Below are 27,536 nucleotides of genomic sequence, written 5' to 3'. Positions count from 1 at the left end.
TATGACAGTTTCCAGATGGCCATTTAAAACAATGATCAATTTCCTTCAAGTTCCTGTTTACTAACACTATAAATTCAGTTATCTCTCCAGACAAATCAAGTAATTCTGATATAAGGAGATGAGGATGCTGGGAGGTGAGTTATCTTGCTCAAGACCACGCAGCCAGGCAAGATGGCGGCATAGAGAGGAGTGGAAGCTAAGCAGTCCCCCTGGAACAACTACAAAAAACCAGAAACAACTAGTAAATAATCCAGAATAACTGCGGGGGGACAAACGAGACCATCCACTCATCATACACCAACCTGAATTGGGAGGAATGCCCGAGAACACAGCATAAAATCTGTAAGTAAAACCTGCGGAACCAGGTCAGGAGACCCCCTCCTCCATAGCCCGAGCTGCGGAGCCGCGTGGTGCCAGAGAGAAGCTCTCTCCCAGCAAGCGAATACAGCTCAGCTGAGCTCCAACTGGGGTTTTAAGTAGCGAGTGTGAACTGCTCACTACAGGTACGCATCCCCAAAAAACAGACAGAGGCTTTGGGTGACGACTGACCTGGGAGAGCTGGAGGGTCGCCTTGACTGGGTCTGAAGGGGACTATCTGTTTCTTTTTTGGCTCAGTGGAGAAAGCCCCAGTCATTTTAAGTTTCCAGGGCTGTGACTCCGGGAAGGGCAGAGACAGTACAAGCAGAGAGCAAGACCATTGAAATGCTAATGACCTCCACCTGGGGGCTCTGTCTTCTCTAGGAGGAAAGGGGTGGGGCCCTTTCCATTCAGAACCAGACCCCAGAGCCTGGGGGAACACAGCCATACCTCCTCACACCAGTCAAGAATTATAGGCTGACAGGCGCCACCTGCTGGGCAGAAAAGCACAGTGACCCGAGGCATCAAAGGGTGAAGCAATTTTCTAAGACACACCCACAGGGAAACCAGATACTGAATATTTCTTCCCTCTGGGACCTAAGCCTGTTCTGGTCTGGGAAAACCTGATTTGGATAACCAAGGAAACCATGCCTAGACAACAGAAAATTACAACCTACACTAAGAAAAACAAAGTTATGGCCCAGTCAGAGGAACAAACATACACTTCAACTGAGATACAGGAATTTAAACAACTAATGCTAAATCAATTCAAAAATTTTAGAGAAGATATTGCAAAAGAGATAGAGGCTGTAAAGGAAGCACTGGGCATGTATACGGCAGAAATCAAAAGTTCAAAAAAGCAACTAGTAGAATCTATGGAAATGAAAGGCACAACACAAGAGATGAAAGACACAATGGAAACATACAACAGCAGATCTCAAGAGGCAGAAGAAAACACTCAGGAACTGGAGAACAAAACACCTGAAAGCCTACACGCAAAGGAGCAGATGGAGAAAAGAATGAAAAAATATGAGCAACGTCTCCGGGAACTCAAGGATGAAACAAAGTACAATAATACATAAAATTACAGATCCAAGAAGCGCAGCGTACTCCAAACAGAAGAGATATGAATAGGCCTACGCCAAGACACTTAATAATCAGATTATCAAATGTCAAAGACAAAGAGAGAATCCTGAAAGCAGCAAGAGAAAAGCGATCCATTACATACAAAGGAAGCTTAATAAGACTATGTGCGGATCTCTCAGCAGAAACCATGGAGGCAAGAAGGAAGTGGTGTGATATATTTAAGATACTGAAAGAGAAAAACCACCAACCAAGAATCCTGTATCCAGCAAAGCTGTCCTTCAAATATGAGGGAGAGCTCAAAATATTTTCTGACAAACAGACAATGAGAGACTTTGTGAACAAGACACCTGCCCTACAGGAAATACTAAAGGGAGCACTATAGGGTGATAGAAGACAGGAGTGTGTGGTTTGGAACACAATTTTGGGAGATGGTAGCACAACAATGTAAGTACACTGAACAAAGGTAACTATGAATACGGTTGAGAGAGGAAGGTGGAGAGCATGTGAGACACCACAAGAAAGGAGGAAAGATAATGACTGGGACTGTGTAACTTGGTGAAATCTAGAGTATTCAACAATTGTGATAAAATGTACAAATATGTTGTTTTACGAGGGAGAACAAGCAAATGTCAACCTTGCAAGGTGTTAAAAATGGGGGGGGGCATTGGGGGAGGGATGCAATCAGCATAAACTAGAGACTGTAACTAATAGAATCATTGTATTATGCTTCCTTTAATGTAACAAAGGTGATATACCAAGGTGAATGCAGATAAGAGGGGGGGATAGGAGAGGCATGTTAGACACTTGACATTGGTGGTATTGTCTGATTCTTTATTCTACTTTGATTTAAGGTTATTTTTCCTTTTGCTGCTTCCTAGCTGTCATTTTCTTTTTTTCCTCTTTCTTTTGCCTCTCTACCTTCTTTGACTCTCCCTCCTGCCTTGTGGAAGTAATGTAGATGCTCTTATATAGATAGTGGTGAAGGTGGTGAACACATAAATGTATGACCATGCAGAAAACCATCGAGTATTTGCTTGGGATGGAATGTATGGTGAGTGAACAAAACCATATTAAAAAAAATGGGTCAATGACAAAACCTCGAGGGCAATGTACTGAGTGAAATAAGCCAGACACATTAGGACAATTATTGCAGGGTCTCTCTCACTGATAGGAACTAATTACAATATGTAAACTCATAGACATGAAATATAAGGTACCAGGATATAGGACGAGGCTTAAGAATGGGGAGTGGTTGCTTAGTATGAGCAGAATGTTCAATTAGGATGAACTTAAATGTTTGGAAATGAACAGGGGTGTTGGTAACAAGACGTGAGAATAACCAACAGCGCCGAATGGTGTGTGAATGAGGTGGAAAGGGGAAGCTCAGAGTCATATATGTCACCAGAAGGAAAGTTGGAGGTCAAAAGATGGAAATGTATAAAACTGAATCCTATGGTGGGCAATGTCCATGATCAACTGTACAAATACTAGAAATCACTTCATGAACCAGAACAAATGTATGACAATACAATTAGAAGTTAATAATAGAGGGGCATATAGGAAAGAACTATATACCTATTACAAACTATATACTACAGTTAGTAGTATTTCAACATTTTTTCATAAACAGTAACAAACGTACTATATCAATACTAGGAGTCAACAATTGAGGGGGGTTGGTTAGGGATAGGGGAGGATCAGAGTTTCCTTTTCTTTTTTTCTTTTTTCATCTTTCATTTTATTTCTTGTCTGGAGTAATGAAAAGTTTCTAAAATTTGAACAAAAATTAAGTGTGATGGATGCACAGCTGTATGAGGGTACGCAGGGGCAAGTGATTGTACACTTTGGATCTTTGGATAATTGTATGGTATCTGAACAATCTCAATAAAAATGAAAAAAAAAAAAAAAAAAAAACAAGAGGAACTCTACACTACAAAACCCAGGTTACTATGGTAATCTGATTGAGGTAAAATGGGAAAAAATGATAAAACCATGTGTAAATAAAATGGGTAAAAATTGTCATAAAAAGAGGACTAAATATTTTCAAGCAAAAAAAAAAAAGACCACGCAGCCAGCAGTGGCTGAGCCAGGCCACGGCCCCGAATTTGTTTCTCCTCTCTTAAAAGTTATTGAGAGTGTGGTCTGGTTAGCTTCTTTAATTTGCTTGTTCCTGACTGCCCCAAGAAGGTCAAGAGAGTGATTCCTTTGCTGACCTTACAGAGCAGGTTCTGGAAACTTTTTATTCCCTCTGTATCAGGAAGCAGGTTTTCTTAATTGATATCCAGAAGATAAGCAACTCACTAAGGATGGCCAAGGCAAACAGAGAACCTGCACCCCGAAAACTGACTGTCTGCTCTCACTTTTCCTCCAGGAGTAATAACAAAATACATTTTGCTTTCAAAGAATTGAAGAGGGGGAAAAAACCATGCTAAGGCCCCGGGCTGCCCACTTTCTTTTGGGTGAACTGAAGTCCCTGGAGGCAATCAAACAACCATCTGGAGCTTTCAGAAGCACATGTGCATTAAGAAAAGTAAACGCATTTTAAAGCTTTAAAAAAAAAAAAAAAAAAGATTGCTGCTGGCCTGAGTTCAGTGTCAGCGAATCAACACCAGACAGCAAGTAAGATGTCTTTAAAGAGAAACACAAGTAAAACAAAGTTCCTTTGTCAGTTGATGAAAATGCTGTGGCCAGAGGCTGGCAGGCACTAACCCTGTATCTCACCTGGAGCAATGGTTCAGTTGTCACTTTTTCAGTGTTCACGGTGACTTTATGGAAGATAATGATGGCAAACAACAAGAATCAACTGTATATTCAAGTGAATTTATGCCAGAGATGAGTTGAAAACACTAGCTTTTCCCAGACCATTACAACAGTTGCCCTCTAAAAGCCCTGACTCCATGGGGAGGCTGGGTCTCAGGCCTCAGAGGTAGGGGGTACATGGACCCCCACGCTAGGGCAGAGCTGGATAAAGGCTGAGAAGAGGGGCAGACTGGAGATTTCCGGTCTCTCACGATTATTTGAGCATCCTCTGTTCCTCCCACTGTTTCAGCTCCTCACTGCCGCCAGCCTGTCCAACTTTCCCTAAGTGGGGGAGAAAAAGAACATAAAATAAATTTGTGTGATCACAAAAGTATAGAAATAATAGATATGTGCAAGACAGGTCAGGACAAAAGCTGGCATACATGGCGCTTGTTGGTTTGTGAGAGCTGTGCTTTACACCTTGTAGGCTCTGAAGGGGGAGTGATGTCAGAGGTGAGCCCCACCTGTGCCCCTCTCCAGCCTCCTGCCCACCCCTTGTACCCACCAAAAACAAAGCCAAGCCCCCAGGAAGGAAGCCGTGGACCATCGGCTCCTCCCAGGCCCCACCATCGGCGGAGACCTTACCTGGTGGCCTTTGGCGCACCATGTCCACCTGGAGATGACTGAAGAGAGGCTGGTGCCTGGCTTTGGCAATCAGGAAGATGGCGCCCATCTCTCAAAGCTGGGAGAGGGAGCTTGCAGCGGGCATGAGGACACGGTGCCTCCAAGGCCTGTCTTTTCACTTTTAAGGTATTGTTATCTGAAACGAGCAACCCCTGACTGTCTTCCATTTTGCCCCTGAAGTAGCTGCATTCCCAGCCCCTCTTCCCTGGCCGGAGCACCTAATGGTGGGAGGGGGCTCAGAGCAATGGAACAGCAGCCCAGGGACACAGGTGCCTTCCCAGGAAACACACAAAGTTAGAAAAGGGTCAGGAAAACGGAGCTCAGAAACCAACCTATAAAAGCCCCCAGCTCTCAGAGCACAGGGGTGTGCCTTGAAGTTGCTCGGAACACTTCTCATTCCAAAGAGGGCGAGCGATGGCGAGTTTAAACTTAGAGTCTCGAGGGTTCCACCGAGGCAGAGGAGGCTTTGTGTGGGCGCCATTCTCGTGTAACCCACGGGTCTGCCGGGCACCTCCCTGCCGCTGAGAGCGCAGGGAAATTGCCCAGACCCTGAACTGACCTGGCCAGGTACATCTGAAGCCCTCTTCGAGATTTCTTGGATGTCCTGAGCATGTGTATGTTTCCATTTCCTCTGCCTCGTGGCACCAGCTGTCCACACTACAATAACCTGACCTGGAAATTCAGCCCCTTCTTTGGTTTCCTCAAAAACCCACAAGTGCAGTCATTCACCCCAGATCACTGGAGTACTTCAGAGACCATATGGAAGATGTGGGGAGGGTCCGGGGAGGGGTGCTTCCCCAGGCGGGAGGCGGCCCACTTCTTGTCAGCCCCGTCTTTCCTCTCCCCTCTCCCCTCTGCTTCTCACCCCCCCTGCCTTTCCAGACACCCCCAACCCCCAGGGCCAAGTTCCCCTTCGAGTGTGCCAACAGCTCCCACTTCTGAAGCTGTGGAATCAGCTGGCATGCAGTGCTTCAGCAGACACTTTTACCCCAAGCATTTATCATGACAGTTCTTTCCTTAAAAGAAATTCCGGCATCATCCATCATCCATTAACCTTGCACACTTTTCTTTCCTCTTCTTGCCTGCCAACGTCACTGCTGCTATCCGGATGCCCCCTGGCTCTGGGAAGGCGTCATATGGACCTAGTGTGTGGGCCCCGTGCCCATGGAGAGGCAGGCGAGCTGGATCCCAGGCTCCTCTTCTCCGCGTTGTAGCTGCGAGACCCCGGGGGTTGCCCAGCCCCCGACAGAGTCTCAGTTTTCTCGACAGTAAAATGGGAGCCATACATATGCCTATCTCAAGAGACCAGAAGGATGATCAAACAAGATCACAGACGTGAGAAAGCATCACAATGTGCAGAACCGCTGGAGCAGCATTATCGGCGGTGAATATCACGGCGTGGCTGAAACCAATCAAGCAGCAAACGCTCCCTGTGCATCAAGCAGGTCCTTGTCAGGAGGGGAAGGAAACAACCGAGCAGGGGTCAGCAGGCCTTCTGGAGCACTCAGGCCTGGAGGTCACACAGAGGGGTCCTGGGGCCTCTGGGAAAATCCTTCCCCATCATCCTGTAATACCAGTGCCCACCTCAAAGGGCTACAGAGAGGACTGGGTGATGGCCCCAGTGTTTACAGTGTCCGATCCTTCCTTTTCATCCTGCTTATTCTTGCTTATGCACGAAGAACCCATGCAGCTCACAAGAGTTTTTTTTTCTTCCTTTTTTTTTAAAAATTTAATCATTATTTTTATTGTAGAATATAACCTATATATAGAGAGGTAATAACTCCAAGTGTAATTTAGCAAGTAGTTAGAGAGCAAATTTCAAAAAATATTATAGATTACAATTCCAGTTTCAGTTATTTCCTTACTGTGAAATATATATGCAAAAAGGTAATATCTTTCAAAGTATGATTTAACAAGTAGTTATATAGGAAATTTCCAAAAATGTTATGAGTTACAATACCGTAGTTTCATTAATTTCCTTATTGTGAAATATATATGCAAAAAGGTGATAACTTTCAAATTACGATTTAACAAGTAGCTACAGAACAAATTTCAAAGGATGCTTTGGGTTACCGTTCCACCATTTCAGTTCTTTCCTTTTAGCTATTCTGATGTCCTAGCAACTAAGAAGAAGAAAATTATATAGAGATTCAGTATTCATAATCTCTGGTTAAACTCCACCTTGTCTGTGGCTACCTTCCTCTAGTCCAGTCACTTTCCCGATCTTCAGGCATATCTAGGCAGTGACCACCCTAACTTGTTCATGTTGAAAAGGGGTGTTGATGTTATGGGAAAAGCAGATGCAACTGGTTGATGTTCTTGAAGAGGCTGTTGCCTCTGGGTTTTGGGACCTAGCTGGAATAGTTTTCTGGAGGATTTAAGTTTCTGAAGAATAAACTTAGTGAGTGAATCTTTTATAGAGTCTCAGCTAGGGATCTGGGTATTCTTTAGGGTTTTTGGAACTACTGTTGACTTGGGCTTATCATACTGTGGCCATTTGGCATATCTAGGTGAAGCTTGCATAGGAGTAACCTCTAGGACAGCCTCTTGGCTCTATTTGAATTCTCTTAGCCACTGAAACCTTATTTTGTTGTCTTTCTTTTCCCCCTTTTGGTCAAAAAGGCACTCTCTACCCCTCAGGAGCATGGAGTTCTATGTGTCTGGGTCACCTATTGTGTCAGCCCAGGTGCCCCAAGGAACAGCCATCAAAATGGGATTAAGTGTCCCCGGATTTACTGGAGGAAGTGCCTGTGGAAGAAAGTGAGAGGGAGCCAGGGAAGGCTGAGCGCATCAGCCGATGAGGCTAGAATGACCCCAGTGAAGAAGGGAGGAAGACAAGGTTGGTCAGAAGCATCCTAGGAAGATGCAAGGAAGGTTCTGCAAGCCCTAAAGAGTCCTTGAGCCAACGTCAGCCCCAGGGGACTCTGTCTTCCCAGAGCAAGCCTGCCTTAGTTTCCCTGCTGCGCTCAGCCACTGGCCAGGAGCAGCCCCCAGGGAGCATGGCCTCGGCATGTACACGGTGATGGATTTCAGAGCACAGTGGCTGCAGCCCTTGGTCAAGTCCATTCCCATAGTTGGGGGTCTGTGGATTACATTCTTGTGGCTGCCACGCTGATGGAGCCCAGGAGTGTGTCGAGCAGGGCACCCCTTCCCACTCTATTGAAGGATGACTTCCCAGAGGGTCCCCGGGCTGGTTGTGATGGGCTGAATCATGTCCCAAAAAGGTGTGTTGAAATCCTACTCCCCAGTACCTCAAAATGTGGCCTTATTTGGAAATAGGGCCATAGATGTAATCAGGCAAGTGAAAATGAGGTCATACTGGAATAGGGCAGGTCCTTAATCCAGTATGACTGGTGTCCTTATAAGAAGAGGAGACTTGGACACAGACAGACAGACAGACAGAGGGGAGAATGTCATGGGATGATTGAGGCAAAGAACACCATGGATCGCCAGTAAGCCACTGTCGGAAGCCAATAGAGAGGCACGGAACAGATTCTCCCCTACGGACATCAGAGGGAACATGACCCTGCCAACACCTTGGCTTTGGGCTTCTCGCCTCCCAAGGCTGAAAGAGAATAAATTTCTGTTGCTTTAAGCCACCCAGCTGGTGGTGCTCCAGGAAACCAAGACACTGGGTCGGGATGCCCCCATCCCTGCCCCTGACTTCCAAGGATGTCCCAACCTGGTATGGTGACAGGAATGCCACTGCCTGTTTTTGTGGCTCTCCCTCCCTCCCCAGTGAGCCCCTTGAGTCCTGTGTCCTCAGAATCCAACATATGCTGCAAAGGAGAGGCTAGGCCTCCCCATGGTTGTGCCTAAGAGCCTCCTCCCGAATGCCTCTTTGTTGCTCAGATGTGGCCCTCTCTCTCTACCTAAGCCAACTTGAAAGGTGAAATCACTGCCCTCCCCCCTACGTGGGATCGGACACCCAGGGGAGTGAATCTCCCTGGCAACGTGGAATATGACTCCCGGGGAGGAATGTAGACCTGGCATCGTGGGACGGAGAACATCTTCTTGACCAAAAGGGGGATGTGAAAGGAAATGAAATAAGCTTCAGTGGCAGAGAGAATCCAAAAGGAGCCGAGAGGTCACTCTGGTGGGCACTCTTATGCACACTTTAGACAACCCTTTTTAGGTTCTAAAGAATTGGGGTAGCTGGTGGTGGATACCTGAAACTATCAAACTACAACCCAGAACCCATGAATCTCGAAGACAGTTGTATAAAAATGTAGCTTATGAGGGGTGACAGTGGGATTGGGAAAGCCATAAGGACCAAACTCCACTTTGTCTAGTTTATGGATGGATGTGTAGAAAAGTAGGGGAAGGAAACAAACAGACAAAGGTACCCAGTGTTCTTTTTTACTTCAATTGCTCTTTTTCACTCTAATTACTATTCTTGTTATTTTTGTGTGTGTGCTAAGGAAGGTGTCAGGGATTGATTTAGGTGATGAATGTACAACTATGTAATGGTACTGTAAACAATCGAAAGTGCAATTTGTTTTGTATGACTGCGTGGTATGTGAATATATCTCAATAAAATGATTAAAAAAAAAAAAAGAATCCAACATAGTCTTTCATTTACTAAGTGCTGAATAAACAGGAAAATAAATCAAGGTCTTGAAAGTGTGCTCTGAGCTGCTGAACACAAGTCACCTGTGAAAGGTCATAAAAAATATTTGCCTAACAGAATTCCTGGGCTGGGAGAAGGCAGATGGCCCTTCACCTTTCATAGGTGAAAAACTGAAGGCAGAGGACATGGGAACTTGACATCATCACCACCTCTCCAGTGGTGAAGCTGGAGGTTCAAGAGCTAGGGCTTCTGACTTCTAGAAGAGAGCTTCTGCCCAGTTAGCTCTCATCTGACCTACCTGTAGCTTCTCACGGCCCTAAGTGATGAGTGTGAGGGTGGTGTGCTGGTTTGGAGCTATGCCCCAGAAAAACACACTCTTAAACTTAATCCATCACTGTGGGTGTGAACCCATTGTAAGTAGGACCTTTTGATGAGGCTAATTCAATTAAGGTGTTACCTAACTCAATCAGGGTGGAATCGATCCTATTACTGGAGTCATTTATGAGCAGAATGAAATTCAACCAGATAGAGAGAAAGACATGACGCAAGAAGCTGAAAGTCAACGGATCCCAGAAGAGAAGGGAGAGCCCAGAGGAGGCACCGTGTGCATTGCCAGGTGACAGAGGAACCCAGGACCCAGGATCACCGGCCTCCAGCCTCAGAATTCCAGTTTTCAAGAAGAAAGCATCACCTTGATAGTGCCTTGATGTGGACTTCTCCTAGCCTCAAAACCATGAGCCAATCAATTCCCATTGTTTGAGCCAACTCATTGCATGGTGTTTGATTTAGCAAAGAGAAAACTAAAGCAGGTGGGATTCTGACAGAATGGCCCCATTTTCTAGGCAGAGGCTGCATACAATATTTGCCCCCTCTCAGGGCTTCTAAGATTAAGGGGCTGCTACTGCAATGGTGGAGGAGAATTCATGAATGTGTCTCATGACTGTACCTGACAGGTACAGAACATGCCCCCAGGTAGCACCCACCCAAATCCCATAAGCTGTTTCTCACAGACTGAACCTCTAATGAAATGGCAATGGTGCTCATTTTTTGTTTTATGAGCCCCAGAGTTCTAAGGGCCTTGCAGCAGAGAGTGGAATAGAGACTTCTAAATCCAAACATGGGACCCTGGGACTCAACTGACTGGATGCATCTACAGGTGAGATGCCCAGTGGCACCACCTGAGTGTCCTCTCCAAATATTTCTTGGGCATAAATCTTGTCATTGCTGACCCTGCTGATAGAACAACCACTATGGCTGGACAGATGTTGAAGATACTGAAGCTACTTTGGCTGGTGTCATTGTCATGGTAATGCTGGGGTCACAGGCTCTGGGGCTGATCGGGAGCCACCACCAATGGGCTGCACATTTGACTACAAGAAGAGTTTCTGTCTTCTTCCTATCTTCAGTCTCACGCCAGTCTCCATTTGTAGAACATAACAGGAATCAGCTAGCAAGAGAGTCCAGGAAAGTAGTTTGAAGGCTTCTAGCCCCAGTGATAACAAGAGAATGGTTGTAGGGCTGAGTCCCACTGGACAAAATCTGACAGCTAGTAGTCGGTGGAATGCTCTTAGCACATTTCATCTCAGGACACTCACACTTGCTTCCTCTGCCTGGAAGGCTCTTCCCCCAGATATCTGCACGACTTGCACTCATTGACTTCATTTAGGTCTCTGCTGAAATGGTAGTTCCTCAAAACTATCTTCCCCAACTGTGGTAGCTAAAATAGCATCCCCTCCTCTTCACTCTCACCCAGACTTATTATTATTATTAGCACTTATCATTATCTGAAACTGCAGGTTTTTATGTTAATTCGATTCTTCTCTCTTGCCTCCATTGGGATGAAAGCTTCCACGGACTTTTCCTATTTTGCTAAACCCCCAGCACCTAGTGCAGTGCCTGGCATAAAGCAGGTGCTCAGTGAATAGCTGTTGGATGAATGACCAATACCAAAGTATACCTAACTCTGTTCACTGTAGCAGGCTGCCTCTTAAAATTCTGAGCTTCACACTTGGATTTGTGGCAGTCAAGCAGAGGCTCGCTTGCTCGGGGGCCTGGAGCATTTTCAACCAGAGAAGTCTGAGGTGGAGGGACGGGAGGGAGGAGGTTCATTATGCAGACCAGCCATTTATACCAGGGAGGACTTTCAGATAATTGCTTTGGAACTTTTGATGTTTTTTTCCTTGATAGTCTTACCTCTGTACCTCAGTGTGAGGATTTTTCTAAGTCAAAAGCAAAGCATATGTGTCACATCAGTGTGTTTTAGGTCTCCTTGTTGTGTCATTGTCAAGAGATGGGGAGGCCAGTGTGGGCAGGGATGTTCAAATGTGTGCTGGGAGGGGGTATTTATGAAGTGATCAATAAACATGTGTGTCCTCATGCTTATGAAGACTTCAGTTCAATGCTGTTTTAGTCAGAAATGGAGACCAAATGAATTCTCTGGAGGCCACCTTTCCCATGAAATCAGATCTCATACAGTTCTAACCGAGCTGGGGGCTCACAGAGGGTTATCTCTTGCATACAGTAGATGTTCAGCAAATGTGTGTTGAACAGATAAACAAATGAGACCTACTGGAAACACAACCAGAGGGCATCCTAAATCTGCAGTGGTGTGAGAGAAGTGAGGAGAAGGGCTTGTCATGTGCTAAGGACCTGGGGCCTCTGGGAATGTCCCTTTGGTTCCCCCATCACAGCATTCTCCAATTCTGGAAGGTTTGTCTTCTCAATCCCACTCCCCAGATGAGCAGACTGAGGCTCATGGAGTTGGAATAAATTGCCAAGGTCACACAGTTAGTGAGTGGTGCAGCCACTTCTTGAACCCAAGCTCATCTGGCACCACAGCCTGGTCCTTCTCCGTAATTCCACAGAATCTGGGATATGCATGATGTGTCCCAAAGAGCATGAGAGTGAGGTTTGTCTTGAGTGGAGGAGAGTAGCTGAGGTCAGTTTTGACAAGGAGGCATCTTTTAGGCCTTAGAAATAAGAAATCACACAGGGCCAAGTCAACCTCTTCCTTTTGCCGACGGAACCGAGACCCAGGGAGGTGAGAGTCTTGTCTGAGGATGCAGGCAGGTCAGTGGCCGAGCTGGGACTGAGCCCTTTCCCCTGGCCCATGGTCCACTGTGCTTGTCACCACCTCCCACCCTCCACTCCATCCCTCGGAGAGGCAGAAGGTCAAGCTTCCGGCCAAGTTCATGGGGGGACACTGGCCTGCCCAAACCCCATCAGCTCTGTGAGGCTGAAACACATTTGATGGAGGCCTGGTTTGGTTCTAACCCTCTAGTCATCACAACTACCTGGAGTCTGCCCCCTCCCTTAGATTTTCACTCCCACAGCAACGGTTTATTGGAACAAGAGTGGCGATAACACTTACAATCGCCTCTATTTAGCACGTTGAACAGGACCACAAAGCCGAGAGGGCACCTGTGCAGGAAGGATGGTCCTTATCTTAGAGATGGAGGGGCTGCAGGTTAAAGGTGATGCAAACTCTCCCAGCTCACATGTTAGAAGCCTCCTTTTCCTCTTTCTCTTAAGTATTAGTGACTTCATCTCATACGTTGTAGAAATCCAGAGGGAAAAACTGATGCAACTTACAAGGTTGTCTGTGTGGTGTGTGCATCTGTGCGTGTTTGTTGTACAAATTAAACTCAGGGCCCTGGAAGGAGAAGGAAGCCCTCCTAGAAGGTTTGAAACAGCTTTCAGGAGGTAGCGCCCCTCAGGGCTGTTGGGCTTGGATAATTTACTTTGAACATATTTCTCGGGCTTGACCCCAACACTCTCCCCTGGACACACTTTGCGTGCTGACCTCTGGCTCTGGTCCTCATCTTTCCTGAGCATAGCTGATGTTCCGTGCTCTTCCAGCAGCGTGAGAGGCAGTGCAGCCTTGCTGAGGGCAGGGGCTCAGCAGCCAGAGCCCTCCACTCCCATCCTACTCTGCCACTTTTTAGCTCTGTGATCTTGGGCAAGTTATTTAACCTCTCTGGACCTCAGTTTCATCACCTGTAAAATGGGGATTCTATTTCTGGCTACCTCATACCTTTAACGGGAGATCAAAATGAGTTACTACACAGGAAACATTAGACAGTGCCTGGGACATACTGAGTGCTCAACAAATGTGAGTTATCTTAATTTTTCCTGGCATAACCTGCTTCACATTGGACCTCCCTGCCAGGACAGGGAGATGCCATGGGGGTCCATCCATAGCTAGACGGGTTGGTCATAAACCAGAGGAACCCTTGTGGCTGCTGGGGCAGATGCTGTCTGTTTTCATTGTTGTTGTTTGTCTGGCTGTTTTGAACAGTTACTACCACTGTTTTTACCTCTGAGAGCTGTCTCTAATAGCTCCCACTTACCAAGGATGACCCCTGGGGTTATCCCCTTCTAGCCACTCTGCTGGTTGACTCTTGCAGAGATCCTTGGGTGCACAGAGAAGCCCTCCAGAAATACTGGCCATTCTTACTGGTGTTAATATCAGATCTGATTACTTACTGGGTCACACAGGGAATCTCCGTGGAGCTGCAATTGTACCCCATCTGTCCACCCCCTGAGTGGGGACACTTTTGTCCATTTAAAAACCACAGCTGTGGAGATCACCCCACAACAATATTAATGCAGTTGCTAATTTCATTATCTGCAAAAGCAGCCATTGGACAGACAGAATGCCTGCAGACATGCAAAGCACACTCCTGGGAAAGAGGGCTTTCGCTTTGTCTTGTAGCAGAACCAAAATGTCCGGATAAGGAATGAATGATGCAAAAGGAGATCAGTTCCTGTCAGTGTCAGCCTCTGGGCCAGGCTTGCATCGCCCCTGGGGACACACAGCAGCGCAGAAGCAGAAGTTCCAGCTCTCTGTGTGACTTGGGCACATCACTTCATCCCTCCAAGCCTCAGCTTTCTGGTCTGTTAAATGGCGATAAAGAGCTGACCTGGCACAGGTGTCGTGAGGCCCCAGCTCCGTCCACCTCGAGTGGTAGTGACGTGTGTCTTGCCCCTCTAGGCCTCCTTTGGGCAGAAACGGCACCTTATTTGTTCTTTCCTTAGGGCAGTGGACTTCCACCAGTCCCTGGCACCTAGTAAGCACTCAGAAGTTGCAGGTTAATTGAAATTAACTGCACTTGGTCCCGTGAGCTTCTCGGCCCTGCAGTTTCTTTAAGCCGTCTCACCTTCTCCCTGGGTGATCTTTGCCACACTTCCTAACCCTCCCTAAGCTCAGTGGACCTAAAGCTCATCGTAGGGATTGAGAGAGAATCTCTGGGACATCTGGCACAAAACCTGGCTCCCAGTAGACTCGCCGTGAGGATTGGTGGCCTCTCCTCTGCTCGGCGTCTTTTCGCTCATCTCTTGAATAAAGGCAGGTCTCGGACCGGGCGCAGGGCTGACTTACGCAGCGGTGCCCCTTCTCAGTATGGAACTGGCCTGGCCACCCAGAGGGGTTTCCTTCCAGTTGGGAAATGGAAATGCTCATTCCTTTTCCTAGTGCTTTGGAGTTAGTGATTGGAACATGGCTGAGAATATGAATGAGCTCTGAGCTGCCTTGGGGGTGGGGGCTCTTACTTTCAAGTTCAAGGGAGGGGGTGGGGAGCATCCGCCAGAAAGAGAGGGACTGTTAGATTGGCGGAACTGTTTAAATGAGGTTGAGATTCAAGAGAACAGACTCATCTGGGAGGGTTATTTTCCACAAGGAAATTTATTTTTTGAAATGGGCTCGCAGGCTTCAAGTTTCCAAGGCCATTTCCACCCTGCCCAAGTCCTACTAGTTAAATGTGTGAATGTTTCTGTTCCACCCCTATGGACGCATGTGCCCCGTCTCCATCTCCTGGGTTTCTGATCATGCTTTAGAGACCCCCATTGTCCGTCCTTCTGTTCTGTTGCTGACAGGGTGGCGCAGGAATGAGACACAGACACAAAGTTAGGAATTAAGGGAGCAGGGGGCCCACTGCATCTCGTGCTAAGTGGATGATAATGCACCTTTGCTCCAGTTATTTATTTCAGAAGATCAGGGAGTATATGCTAAATGTCCTCAGGCTCAGGAGAGCCCACCAGATACCTAAGTTTACATCCTGTTGCATATCAGAAGGAACAATCTTGGTTTAGGACAATAGTAAACTTTGTCGTCATAGTCACAAGACACATATCTTTACAGGGCAGGCCGGCACGGCGTTCCATGCAGGCCTGAAGCTTAGCGTTCTAAGCCACCACCCTAGATATGCCTCAGGCAACACGGAAGACTCAGTTTCCCACACTGTTCAATGCCTGGGTCCCTTCTTCAATATCTACAAAGCTCTCCTTTTATACTTCCAGGGATGGGGAACTCATTGCCTATAAACCCGCCCAAGCCACCCTTGAAGAAATCAATCAGTCAGATAGTTCTTTCTCCTGGTGCGCTGACATCTGTCCCATCACAGCTCACCTCGTGATGCTTTGTTCTGTCTTCAGGGCCAAAGGAAACAAGCTTAACCCCATCTGCCTCAGGAGTCCTTGGAGTGTGAAGGGCATGTCCCAGCTCCCAGAGGATCCCCTTCTCCAGAATAAACATCAACAAATAGGAGTAGGGTGCAGTTAAGTTAATCCAGTGTAGTTTGAGAACCTGCTGCACACCAGCCCCTGGATAGGATACAAGCCCCAGCAGAAGTATATTGTAAGTCTCACACTGGCACAGGCACTTACTCTGGGTTGATAGGGGCAGAACATGGGTCGTGGCTGTGGCCATGTCCCCTGGTGCCACATCCCAACACTGTGCCGCGAGCTCTCTCCCCTCCCTGCAGTCCCTGCCCCTCTCTGAAACGGTCTCCCTGCTCCGGAGGCAGATTCCAGCCCTTCACCTGGGATCAGTGGGAAGGGAGTACACTACTTAGAGGCCCTGGGTGAAAAGGAAGACCAGAGCTCATTCAAAAATTCCTCTCTGCGCTTCTGAAGTGTCATGAAATTGGTGCTAAGATGACAATGTAGACATTTTCCTCCCTCTAACTACAGTGATGGGTGAAGGGATGGCTGAGCTAAAGCCAGAAGATGCTTCCCTTTCAAAGACCTGGGATATGCAATGAAATTTAGAGGCAGCAGGAAGAGATGGAAGGGAAGGGGGAAAGGAAGGAAGGAAAGAAGGAAAGAAAGAAAGAAGTGAGGGACAGAGGGAGGGAGGAGGGGAGGCGGGATCGAAGGGGAAGGGCAGTGTGGAAGGTCTGCCAGTCCTCATTTCCCAAGGTGTCTAACTGGGCCCTGGGAGCAAGGCTTTTGGAGGCCCTGCTGGGCTCTGAGTCCAGCTTTTCCACTTTCCAGCCGGGGAACAGCGTGGCCTCCTCTGATTTCCCTTTTGAATCTCAACCTCATTTTAACTGGTTGCAAGTGTTTTGTTTCGTTTTTTTACAAGCAGATGAGTTTTATTGATGGCCTGTGTGTGTGTGTGTGTGTGTGTGTGTGTGTGTGTGTATCTGGCTACAAAGCCACAGCATGATGGAAACATTTCCAAACACCTGCTTTTACAATAGTTTCCATAAGAGCTAGTTTTTTTTTTTAACGGTTCCTACTTTCTCACTCCTGTTAAAATGTGGTCTTTACATTGAAGAGCTAGGTGATGGCTTAAGTTTCAATCTCTGCCCAGTGGCGGACTGTCCACAGCCCTTGTGGCTGGCCACGGGCTTGTACCTGGAGTAGAGGTGACATTTCTGCTATTGTCCTCGTTGGTGCTGACATTGTTAGTTTTATCTTTAATCCGTGGTTTCTTTGGGAGTTTTTTTATAAACCACTTGTTCATTTGTTAAGATTCATTCAATCAAAACCAAATACTGTCATTCCCAAATCTGCTAACTGGTCAACTAACTGCCCAAGTCAACTGCCATGTATCACTGTACGCTGACAGATAAAGATTAAGGGCACCTGTCAGCTGCTGTGCAGAGGTGGAGCTCCCCGCCCCTCGGGCCTTTGGGCCATGTGAAGGCTCCGGGGTCGGTTCATAAAGGGAATATTATACAACTATAAACAGGAGTCCCAACAGCCCCTTCCACACCCTTCTCACACACCCCACTCCAACTCCTCCTGTTGTAGCAAATAAAAGGACACCAAACCTAAGTTAAAAATCCCATGACTTTCTCCCCTTCAATCCCGTCAGCAGTTGGAAGGAAATGCTTCCATGAAAGCTCTTATTTTTAGAAGCACTGAGACTGACACTGGCCCATAGAGAACAAGCCATGCCCATGTTTTCAGCAAAGGCCCCCAGCCTCCTGCTCCACAGAGTCTCTCCTGCATTTGGGGTTTCACAAAAATGCACTTTAGGGAAGGTGATGGGACCATGTGAGGTGGGCATCCGCTGTGCAGGCCCCCTAGCTTCTCTTCCCCCTGCCCTAAACTTAGCCCAGATAGCCAGGAACATGGCAAGTGCTCAGTGAAGATGCGCTGGGAGACGACTTCTAATGGGGCGCTGGTTTCTGTCGATGAGCTGCACGTCCCTTTGAACCCGTGGGGGTGGATGACAGGTCTTGGGCACCCGACACTCCATAGGTGGCCACTCAGCAGGGCCCGGCAAAGCCACACCGTTTCCCCACAAACATCCCAGACTGCAGTTAGGGACCGGGCAGAGGTGGACAGAGAGGAGGACTCAAACGTCTGTCCCCACTTGACCTCAGGAGTACGGCATTCCACAGAAAAGGGGACCTCAGCTTTTACAGAAGGAAGCTGCTCGCCCTCTTTCTGTGCCGATGGGCTTCAGCATCCAAACAAGAGCCATGGCAGGTTTTGATGCAAGCCAGCTGTTGTCAGTGTCGGCGACACCTCCAGAGGGCCAGACACTGGGGAGTCCCCCGTGCTGGGGACAGCCACTCGGCCAGCAGGGCTTGAGCCCGGGAGGGGTCTCCGGCCCGAGGATGGAGCCCGCGCTGGGCAGGGCCTCGCTAGCAGGTCCTCTGCCCCCTCACAACCTGCGTGTGATCAGCCCCGTGAGCCTGCCACGTGCGTTTGTCACCCCTGCTCCACTCTGCCTGGTGTCTGAAGACCGCAGGAGGGCCTGGTGCAGGTTCCCACACCTCGATCGGAACAGCAGGAGGAGAACCAGGCAGATATTGGTTTAATTTTTAAAGCAATTTTGATTTAATTTTGCCGACATTTTGCGTAATTTTTCTTGTCCGTGGACGCTCAGCCACACAGCCTCACTTCTGTATTTATAACATGCTCTTTCTCCTCCCTTGTCACCCTGCAGTCTCGATTTTTACTCTTCAAAACAAACACCCTCAACATCAGGCTGTACCACCCAGATATGAGATAATAATAATAATAATAATAACCATCGCTGTTGTTTACTGAACACTTTACACACATTGTGTTTATCCCCCAAAGCAAGCCAGCGAGGTAGGGTTATGGTTTCCTTTTCATGGAAGAGGAAACACGGCTCAGCGGGCCCCTCGGCGGGAGGCAGGGACGGACGTCACGCTCAGCAGCCCTTCAGCAGCCCCGCTCCGGGTGGCACCTGCGAGGTGCTGGCATAACAGACACGGGCACCGGGACACCGGCCCTGAAGAGAGAGGGGCTAACCGTGGGCAGTGGGGCAGGGCAGGGCCGGGCCCCGAGGCCGCGACTGAGAGTGGGACTGGGAGAAAGAAGGTTCCAGACAGGCAGCAGCGTGGTGGGGTGCTCCGGGGGGAAGGAGCAGACAGCACATACCAGGTTCAGAGGCTTGTCTTTGGGGAGTCCCTCCTCCAGGCAGCAGCCAGGACAGGTGGGGAGGAGAGAGGCTGGAGGTGGAGCCGGGATGCGGGGTGGAGCCTCTGCCTGGCAGGTGAGCAGCCTCTGGACTGCTTCCTGCTGGCAGGGGTGGTGCAGCCAAGGCTTCAACTCGGAAGGATGATCTGATCATCTAGGGGGCTGGGAACGGGGTAAGGAGACCAGCGGCGAGACGCGGGAGCCCGGGGCCAGAGAGAAGCACATGGATTGCAGACATTAAGAAGGTGGTCAGTAGAGCTTAGTGACTAAATCACACAAAATTGGATGGGGAGAGTGGCATCTGTGTCATGTGACCACCAGACATCTAGTTTAGGGGGCTTCATGATTCTCTGGGTGCCCCCAAAGCAGAGTCAAGGTTTTGAGTATTGGTAGATTATTTGGGAGGTGACCCAGGCAGCACTGGTAGGGCAGAGGGGAGGTGGGACAGGAAAGTCAGGGAAGCAATGTGGGTTCATTAATGAGCAGGTTTCAGCTGTGGGCAACTGGGGCTTAGTTCCCGTGGGGACCCCTGGAGATGGCATAGAGCATCCTCGAGGATGCTCTGTTTAATTTTTGGGGGCCATTCCTGGAGTATGTACAATACTCCCAGACCAGGGAAGGCCACAGCGGAGGGGTGCAGGGGCTGGAAGCAGGAAGCAGGAAGCCGTCAGCAACAGTGACATGCAGGACAGACAGAGGGAAGTCCGTAGGAGGAAGAGGCTCATTCTGTTTCTTGTTGGTATAAGACAATGAGGCAGGCCCAGGGCCAGGGGCAGATCTGGGGTTTTCATCACTGTATACCTGGCTCCAAGCCCTATGTCTGGCACCTTCCAGGTTCCCAGAAATGTTGTTGTCCCTGTGCCTTTGTGGGCGGGAATGTCTTCTCCTTGGCCTGCTCCTCCTGTAACTTCCAGCCAGGGGAGAATCACCAAGGGCTTCCTGGAGGAGGCGGTGTCTGAGCTGAGGCTCAAAGAATGAGGAAGTGTATCCAGGTGCAGGACAGTCAAAGGATCACTGCAGACAGAGGAAAGAGATGGGAGAATCTGTCTGCCTTGCTTCTCCTGAGTGCCAGGATGCCAGAGGAGACTTTCGGACTTTAGGTTCCCTACCCAAAATGCAGCTCCTCTCCTTTGCCAGCCTGGCCCCACCACCACCCCGGATACCCCTCCCAACTCCAACTCAGGCTTCACACTTCTCCTATTTGCTGTTTTTCACAAGGGTATTTATGAGCTCCCAGCCAGAGAGGATACACGCAGCATAGGAAGGACCCAAACTAATCCCAGCAGGGCCATGTTAGAAGTAATAGCAAGTGGACAGAAAGTGGCAGCAGGAGGCAGTCATGGGGGTAGGGTTTATTTGGCAAGGGGAGCAGAAGGGGGGCCTGCTGGGGCAGGGGCCTGCAGGGCTATTCTGTGCTACAGGGGGAGAAGAGGGGGAGGCTGAAGGCTGGGGGTCGGGGGGAGGACGTGTTCTGGCAGGAGGCCGTCTAACCAGGAGCCAGCAGCCTATGACTCTTTGCTTAAGGCAGTGCTTCTCAACCGGCTTGTGATTTTGTCCCTCCAGGGAACATCTGGAAAATTCTGGAAGCATTTTGGTTGTCACAACTGAGGGTCTGCTTCTGACATCTAGTGGGCAGAGACCAGGGAGGCTGCTCAACACCCTACAATGCACAGGACAGCCCCCACCACAAAGAATTTTCCAGCTCAAGGGGTCAACGTGCCAAGGTTTAGAACCCATGCTCTAAGGGAAGGGAGTGGGTTTGCCAGCTGACTCGGTTCAGCTCAGATCAACAAACACTGGCTGGGCCCCTGTTCTCCTCCAGGCCCTCAAGCTGCTCACCGCAGGTGGACAGAAAGTGACAGTGATGGAGCGAGGAGAAAGTGCCGAGGTGGGAATGAGCAGGGGACTGGACCCAAAGGAGCCTGGCAGGCTCTCTCACCAACAGGCTGTCAGGGAAGGTGGAGACGGTGAAGAGTGACGGAGAGGTAGCCAGGGAAAGAGAGGCAGGAAGGGCACATGCAGTGGAGGGAACAGCATGGCCAAGCTCAGGGAGCCGAGAAAGCATGTGTGTGGGAAAGACGAGCAGCCTGCAGGTCCAAGTGTGATGTGGGCAAGGCTGGAAGCATTGGGAGCTGAGGCTGAAAAGAGCCGTGCACCAGGCTGCGAGGGCTTCATGCTGGTCTTGGAACCTGGAATTCATTCTGTGCCCAGTGGCGAGCCTGGGAGGCCTATGAAGAAGCCAAATGAAATGGAGGGACAGGGCAGATGCTGCAGCAGAGAGAGCAGGTTTACGGTAGCAGCTCTGTCGGGCATGGGAAGATTGAGGACAGGGACCAGCAAATGGGCTATTGCGATAGTTCAGGAGAAGGTGACAAGACCCTAAACCAGCTCAGCGTTTCTAAAGGTGAATAGAGAGCTCAGTTGATTGATTATTTTGCCCTGTCAGGTAATTGATTGCTGCAGGTTGGCTTCACTGGGAGACAGATGCTGAGAACGAGTCACGAAGGCAAATGTTTCACTGGGGAGTGATACCTGGGAAAGGAAAAGGGTGGTAGCGGGCTTGGGCAGGAGGAGCCTGGACAGGGGGGAGCTGCCGGACCATGGTGCCACCTGCCAAAGTCTCTGCAAGCTCAGAAGGGAGCTCTGGAGCCAAGGTTGGGGGTTCCAGGGTTCCCACATTGCATAGAAATGGCTGGTCCCCCATACTGCCACCTTCCTCAGTCATAGGCTGGGGGTCACTCTGAGAATAGCATCACCTGGGCATGAAAATTGAGATGAGTACTCAAAAAGCCTATAACTGGAAGCTGTCAGCCGGCCACACCCCTCACAGCCAGCCAGCTTCCTCAGAGGGATCTGAGTAGCATATTTCTATGTTTGCCATGCTAGTCACACACACTTCACCTCTTCACCTGGTCACAGAAGCCTTGTAAAAATGGGTGCAGGGGGAGTAGAAATAAGTTATTTTTATGAACACATAGTCAGTAAAAAAGTTAAATTCAAGGTCTAAAAGAAGAAAGAGGTCAGAAGTTATAGGGGGAAGAAGAAAGATTATTCTAGAAAACTCTGTTAAGACACTGAGTATTAAATTTGGCTGAGAGCTTCCTGGCAGCCAAGGTGAAAAGGGTAGAAAAAAGTGGGTTAAAAATTTTCCTTATTTTATCATGGAAAACATGTATGTTAGGGAGGAGAGAGGAAAGTTTTCCTGTCCCCAAATTCAAGGATTACTTTATCATATGAATATTGCATTTAGGACTTTAAGAAACATTAGACATACTATGGTTTAGTGCATGATGCAAAACGTTATTCATTCAGGTGCTCTCCCATTTTTCCTTAATAAGTGCTGGAAAAAGCATTAAATCCTAGCTCACAGAAGAGACTGATGCATTTTCTAGTAAATTGCTGAAAATAACAGCCTGAAGCCTTCGTGTGCTTGCTTCTTGGACAATCTACAACAAGTCTGATAACTTTTTTTCTTGCTTAGAAAGAGCACTTTCACATGGCCTGTGGTGCAGAGCCTCCTTTGTCAGGAGGATGCCCACCGTGTCTGGGATGGGCTGTCCGCAGGGGCCGTCACGATAGCCACCTTTCCCTGCAGGAGGATGAATATCAGAGCACTGAATATTCAAATACGTGCTCTAAAAGCATCTCCCATGATCTGCTTATTATGATCTCAGGGGTCTAATTAGTCAGCCAACCATCAAGTGCACCTTCGTGGTGGTTTACGTAATTAAGGGCTTGGTAAACTACGGCAAGTTGTCCGAGGCTGGAATTTTGCAGTGCTCACCCTGGAAAGGACATGCATCACTCGGGCACATTTGAATCCTGGGCACATCAGCTCTTGGATGCTTCCCCTCAACGTTTCTGTATTGCAGGTGGTTTTGTGGAAGGGACTTTGAAGGTTAAGTTAGCTCAAGGTTCCTTCTGATGATAGAATCGACTCCCAGATTTCCCGGCCAAGTGGCCATCTGACCCCTGTCTGGACACCTCCAGTGAGGGCGACAGCACACAGGGCCAGGCAAACAGGAGGCGCTCAATAAATATGCATCGAAACCCTGGGTGTGTTCTGCTCTGCTGTAATGGCGATCAGAGGCTAGGTGACGTTGGGCAAGTCATTGCGTCTCCCTGGGACTCCAGCTTCCTGTTTTTAAAGCAAGGGCTTGGCACATCACAGTTTCCAAGGCCCCTGCCAGCTCAGTTCCCCACCGGGTGTGTGTCCGTGTGGAGGTCCTGCCTCGGCAGAGCCCAGCGCTAGATGTGGCAGATGTCCTAACCCCAGTTTAAAGCCCCTGTTTGTCCCTGTTTGCAGCCTTCCAGACGTTCCTAGGCAAAGCAAACGTCTCCCAGGAAGTGGAGGAGGTCCTGGCAGAGAGCCGCACCTGGAGGAGCGTGCGCCTGACGTCCGTCCTGGAGCTGCTGAGGACGCCGTCTGTCCGCTGGCAGGTCATCACCATCATCATCACCATGGCCTGCTACCAGCTCTGCGGCCTCAATGCGGTGAGGGTGGGCTCAGCCGGGGCAGCCCTGTGCAAACCGAGGGGCCGACGGTGGTTGTGGGCTGGGGTGGTTTGGGGATTGAACTCTGGAGGCCCAGGTTCAAATCCCAACTCCACCCCCGCAGCCAGCTCTGTGCCGGTGCTCTGTGGGCACCCATGGAGCTTCTCTGACCCTCAGTTTCCTCATCTGTAAATGGGATAAAATAATACTGACCTTACAGTTGAGCACTGAAAGAGAGAACCAGTGGGAAGTTTTCACAGCACCTAGCACAGTTGTCCCTTAATAAATGCTGCTCACCATTGTGATTATTTATCCCTAGAAATACATAAAAGTCCTATTTCTCAATTAAAGGGGTATTGGGAATTAGTGAGGAAGAGATAGATGATTTAAGTAAACACACTCTTGACTGGGTTGGCTTCAACTCACAGGTCTTAAATAAAAAGCCTCTTGGAGCCTGAGCAGATGTGGGCAGGGAAACCCAAAGAAGAGGTTATCTCCATAAAGTTCCCCAAACCCTCCAATGGAGGAAGCCATCTCCTCTCTCTTGAAGCCTCCAGAAGGTAGAATCCAGGAATCTGAAGAATAGAGGCAAACCCTGGCTCACCGTAGGGCAGAACTGGAAAATGGAGTGGGTTGCCACAAGAGGTAGTGAGTTCCCCATCCATGAAAGTGTGCAAAGAGGTTGGTCAGCTGTAGAGGAGACCCCTGCACTGACGCATCCCAACTCCCTCTGAGGTAACTCACAGAGTGTGGCTGAGCCCAGAGAGACGGAGAAGGCAGAGGTTTCAGAGATTCCTGAGCAGCTCAGATCAAATGGCTCTCCCTCCTCGGGAATGAGCATAAACACACAATCCTCCAAAAGTCAGCAGGAGGCTGTTGGGGGCGTCCAGGGGAGGTGAAGGGAAAGGGGAGTGGTCTCTATCCAGGGAAGATGACAGCACAGAAAGTTACAACCACAATCTTCTGCCTCATTTCGATAAGTCCTTATTCTATAATCAGCATGCTACTTAACTGTTTTCCCTGGTTTGGTTAAAGTGAGCAGAATGAGGAGGTGCCTGGGTCCACTGCTCCTCCTTAACTTATGGCATGACCCTGGACAAGTCCTTTGCTTGCTTTCTTTTTATATGATAAACTTTGTAGTAGAAGGTCTCAATGCCAAGAAAATAGAATGCATTACTTAGAGCTAACACTTGAAGTCTTAAAAACTGTATATAGAATCTATATTTAATGAGGCATTTAGTGAGGGAATCATATTTCTTAACGAAATCCTCTCTGCTGGGATATATTTTCCAACTTGCACATCCTATATAATTTTATAAATTCTGCTGTATATGATGGAAAAATCCACCTTGTTCCCTCCCAAAGCCAGCACTGTGATGGCTCAACTTCAGAGCACTCAGATCTCCTCGTCTTGTTTATTTTAATCATTGTGTTGAGTCAGCAAGGAGCTCTGGACCGAGCATCAGCAGGCCTGGCCGCCAGTCTCAGGGTGACCGTGAACCTGCGGCGAGAATCCTGGGCAAGTCGCTAACCCTCGCCCAGCTTCAGTCCACTCAGCTGCAAAAGCAGTCAAGTGCAGACTTATGCAGCACTTAGCATGAGCAAGGGTTGGTCGCCATTGTTGGGCACAGAGACGTTGAAGGACTTTCCCAAGGTCACACAGCATTTGAAAGGCATTTGAGCCCCAGCAGTTCACCCCAAGGTCTGGGTGTTTACCAAGCAGGGAGGGTCCCCAAGGCCACCTCAGGGCTTCCGCACAGGTATCACTCAGTGTTTGCCCCCACGTCATCCCTGAGCAGCCTTTGGGACAGGTCTTACTTCTTCCATTTTACATACAAAGGGGCTCAAGCAGATTAGCAGCCGCCCTGGCATCAGAGCCTGACTTCTGGACCCCTCTCGTAGTTTAGGGGCTCTTCCCCTGCACCTGCTGCCTCCCCGTCATTTAATCCAAGTCCCCAAGACCAAGGAAGTGAGTTGGTGAAACCTGATTTTTTGAAAATTAAATATCCTTTAAAACCTGCTTTGTACCCTTAGTTTTACCAGACATTATTTTGTGGGGACATGGTCTGTAAATACTGCCAGGCCCCTTCTCCATTCATCACGTGTTCTGGCCTCAAACAGTCCTGCAGAGCAGGTGGGACGGCCGCATTTCATAGATGAACAAACTGCCCCTTGCAGAGGGCCGAGGGCTGAGCCGAGGCCACAGGGGGTGAAACCTGAGTGTCTAACTCACACCTGCAGAGCCAGGTGCCCTAAGTCGCCCGCAGGTTTGGCCGGTGGTCTTTTAATGTCCTTGAACTAAACCAGGGGTCTCAGCCTCAGCACTGCTGACATTTGAGGACTCAGATGCATGGCCATGGGGGCTGTAGGATGTTTAGCAGTGTCCCTGGCCTTACTCACTCAATGCCAGTAGCACCGTCCCCCGACCCCACCAGCCACAACAACCAAAAATATCCCCAGACATTGCCAGTGGCCTCTGGGAAGCCAAAGTCTCCATCCCTGGTTGAGAACCACTGTGTTAAACAAACATTACGTACTGCTCAGTGCATTTTTGCTACACAGATTTGAACAACCGATTTGATTTCCTTTGGAAATCAAGAGAAGGTTGGATTGAACCTCAAATAATTTACTTATTTCTATATTCCTTTCTCAGAGTTGGATTGTTTTTGTTCCTTCCCTCTCAAATTAGCTTTACAAATTCCTTCTCTAAAATTAGACCTGCCACTTAATAATATTTACTTTATGCAGCTGCCTTCCTCCTGAGCAGTTCGTCCTTTGCATGAAAACCAGACTTTTGTCTGAGTTTCCAGCCTCTCACCAGGGCAAAGGAGCTGCCGCCCTGCAGAGTCTGCCCCCTCCCCTTGGTGGCCCCTCGCTCCCACGCACCTCCGTTGACCATCACCCTGTGGTTATAATTTGTCTCTGTCCTCGAGGATGGACAGCACGTGCCATCATCTCTGGGTCCCTAGCACCTAGAGTAGCCCATGACACAGGGCAGACCCCTGAATATTTAGGGAACAAAAGGTGCAGGAAGAACTGGGGGGCAGTGAGGACACTGTTCCCACCAAGTTCACGGCTTGAAAATGGAACCAATAGCAATTGTCAAACCCAGTGTGGGAAAGCCTTCATTTTCTTAAGCCTTGATGAATGTTCTGGAAGGCTGGGAATTATGGTGGTTCTCATCTCTACCTTGGATTGCCCTTCCATCTGGAACAGAGGAAGCTGACCCTACTAATTTCCCTGGGCCTCAGTTTCCTATTGAGAAAAATGGGGATGATGACACGATTTGCACAGCCGCTCTGAGGATTATATGAAATGATGCGTGTAGGATGCCTCGCAGGCGGTAGTGCTGAGCTTACATTAGATCTCTCCCCCTTGCTGTTATCCGTGAGATTGTTTCTGGCATTGTTTTCCTATCTCTCGATGCCACACAATTGTGAAATGCCCTGTTTCGGAGATGCAGTCTTGGTTGGCAAACAAGATGCCCAAGACTGTTAGGAATAAATGCAAACCAGGAATAGAGAGACAAGGCGTGCAGGCTGTGACATCCTTTCTGGATTCTCGGAGACTTTACTGCTGCCCACGTGTGCATTGAGTGGAGAGCCCAAGTCCCACAGGGTTCCCAGGTAGATGGCGTGTTCTTCAAATCCCTTCCAAGAGTGATTGTGGCATAATGACTCCCTTCCCTGCTAGACTGGACGGTCTCTGCGGGCGAGGGCTGTGTGTTTTGTTCCCCACTGTAACTGGTACTTATCAGAGCACCTCGACAGCTACCCCTCAATAAGCCATTGGGTGGAAGGAGGGAAGGCCAGAAGAAGGGAGGGAGGGAGGGAGGGAGGCAAGAAAGCCTTCAATATGTTTGCAACAAAACACACACAAAAAAAATTATTCCTGCATTTCAGATCAGGCAGCTATCTGGGAC

The 27,536-nt window shown here is 48.7% G+C and overlaps 1 protein-coding gene across 4 annotated transcripts in view; it reads left to right on the top strand.

Moving 5' to 3' along the window:
- The window catches only part of SLC2A9 (solute carrier family 2 member 9), a 234,658-nt gene that overhangs the window by 102,740 nt on the left and 104,382 nt on the right, over positions 1-27,536 (top strand). For all 4 annotated transcript variants that reach the window (XR_005215825.1, XM_037829396.1, XM_037829397.1 and 1 more), the window contains exon 7: positions 23,427-23,614. Coding sequence is in view for 3 of the 4 variants with exons in the window: in XM_037829396.1 (XP_037685324.1) it covers positions 23,427-23,614 (188 nt within the window). In the remaining variant the exon portion in view is untranslated. The remainder of the gene's footprint in view (positions 1-23,426; positions 23,615-27,536) is intronic.

This window comes from Choloepus didactylus, chromosome 3 (genome assembly GCF_015220235.1).
Source record: "Choloepus didactylus isolate mChoDid1 chromosome 3, mChoDid1.pri, whole genome shotgun sequence".
Classification (NCBI taxonomy): domain Eukaryota; kingdom Metazoa; phylum Chordata; class Mammalia; order Pilosa; family Megalonychidae; genus Choloepus; species Choloepus didactylus.
The sequence above is the reverse complement of the archived record's forward strand: the minus strand, read 5'-3'. Positions and strand labels throughout refer to the sequence as shown.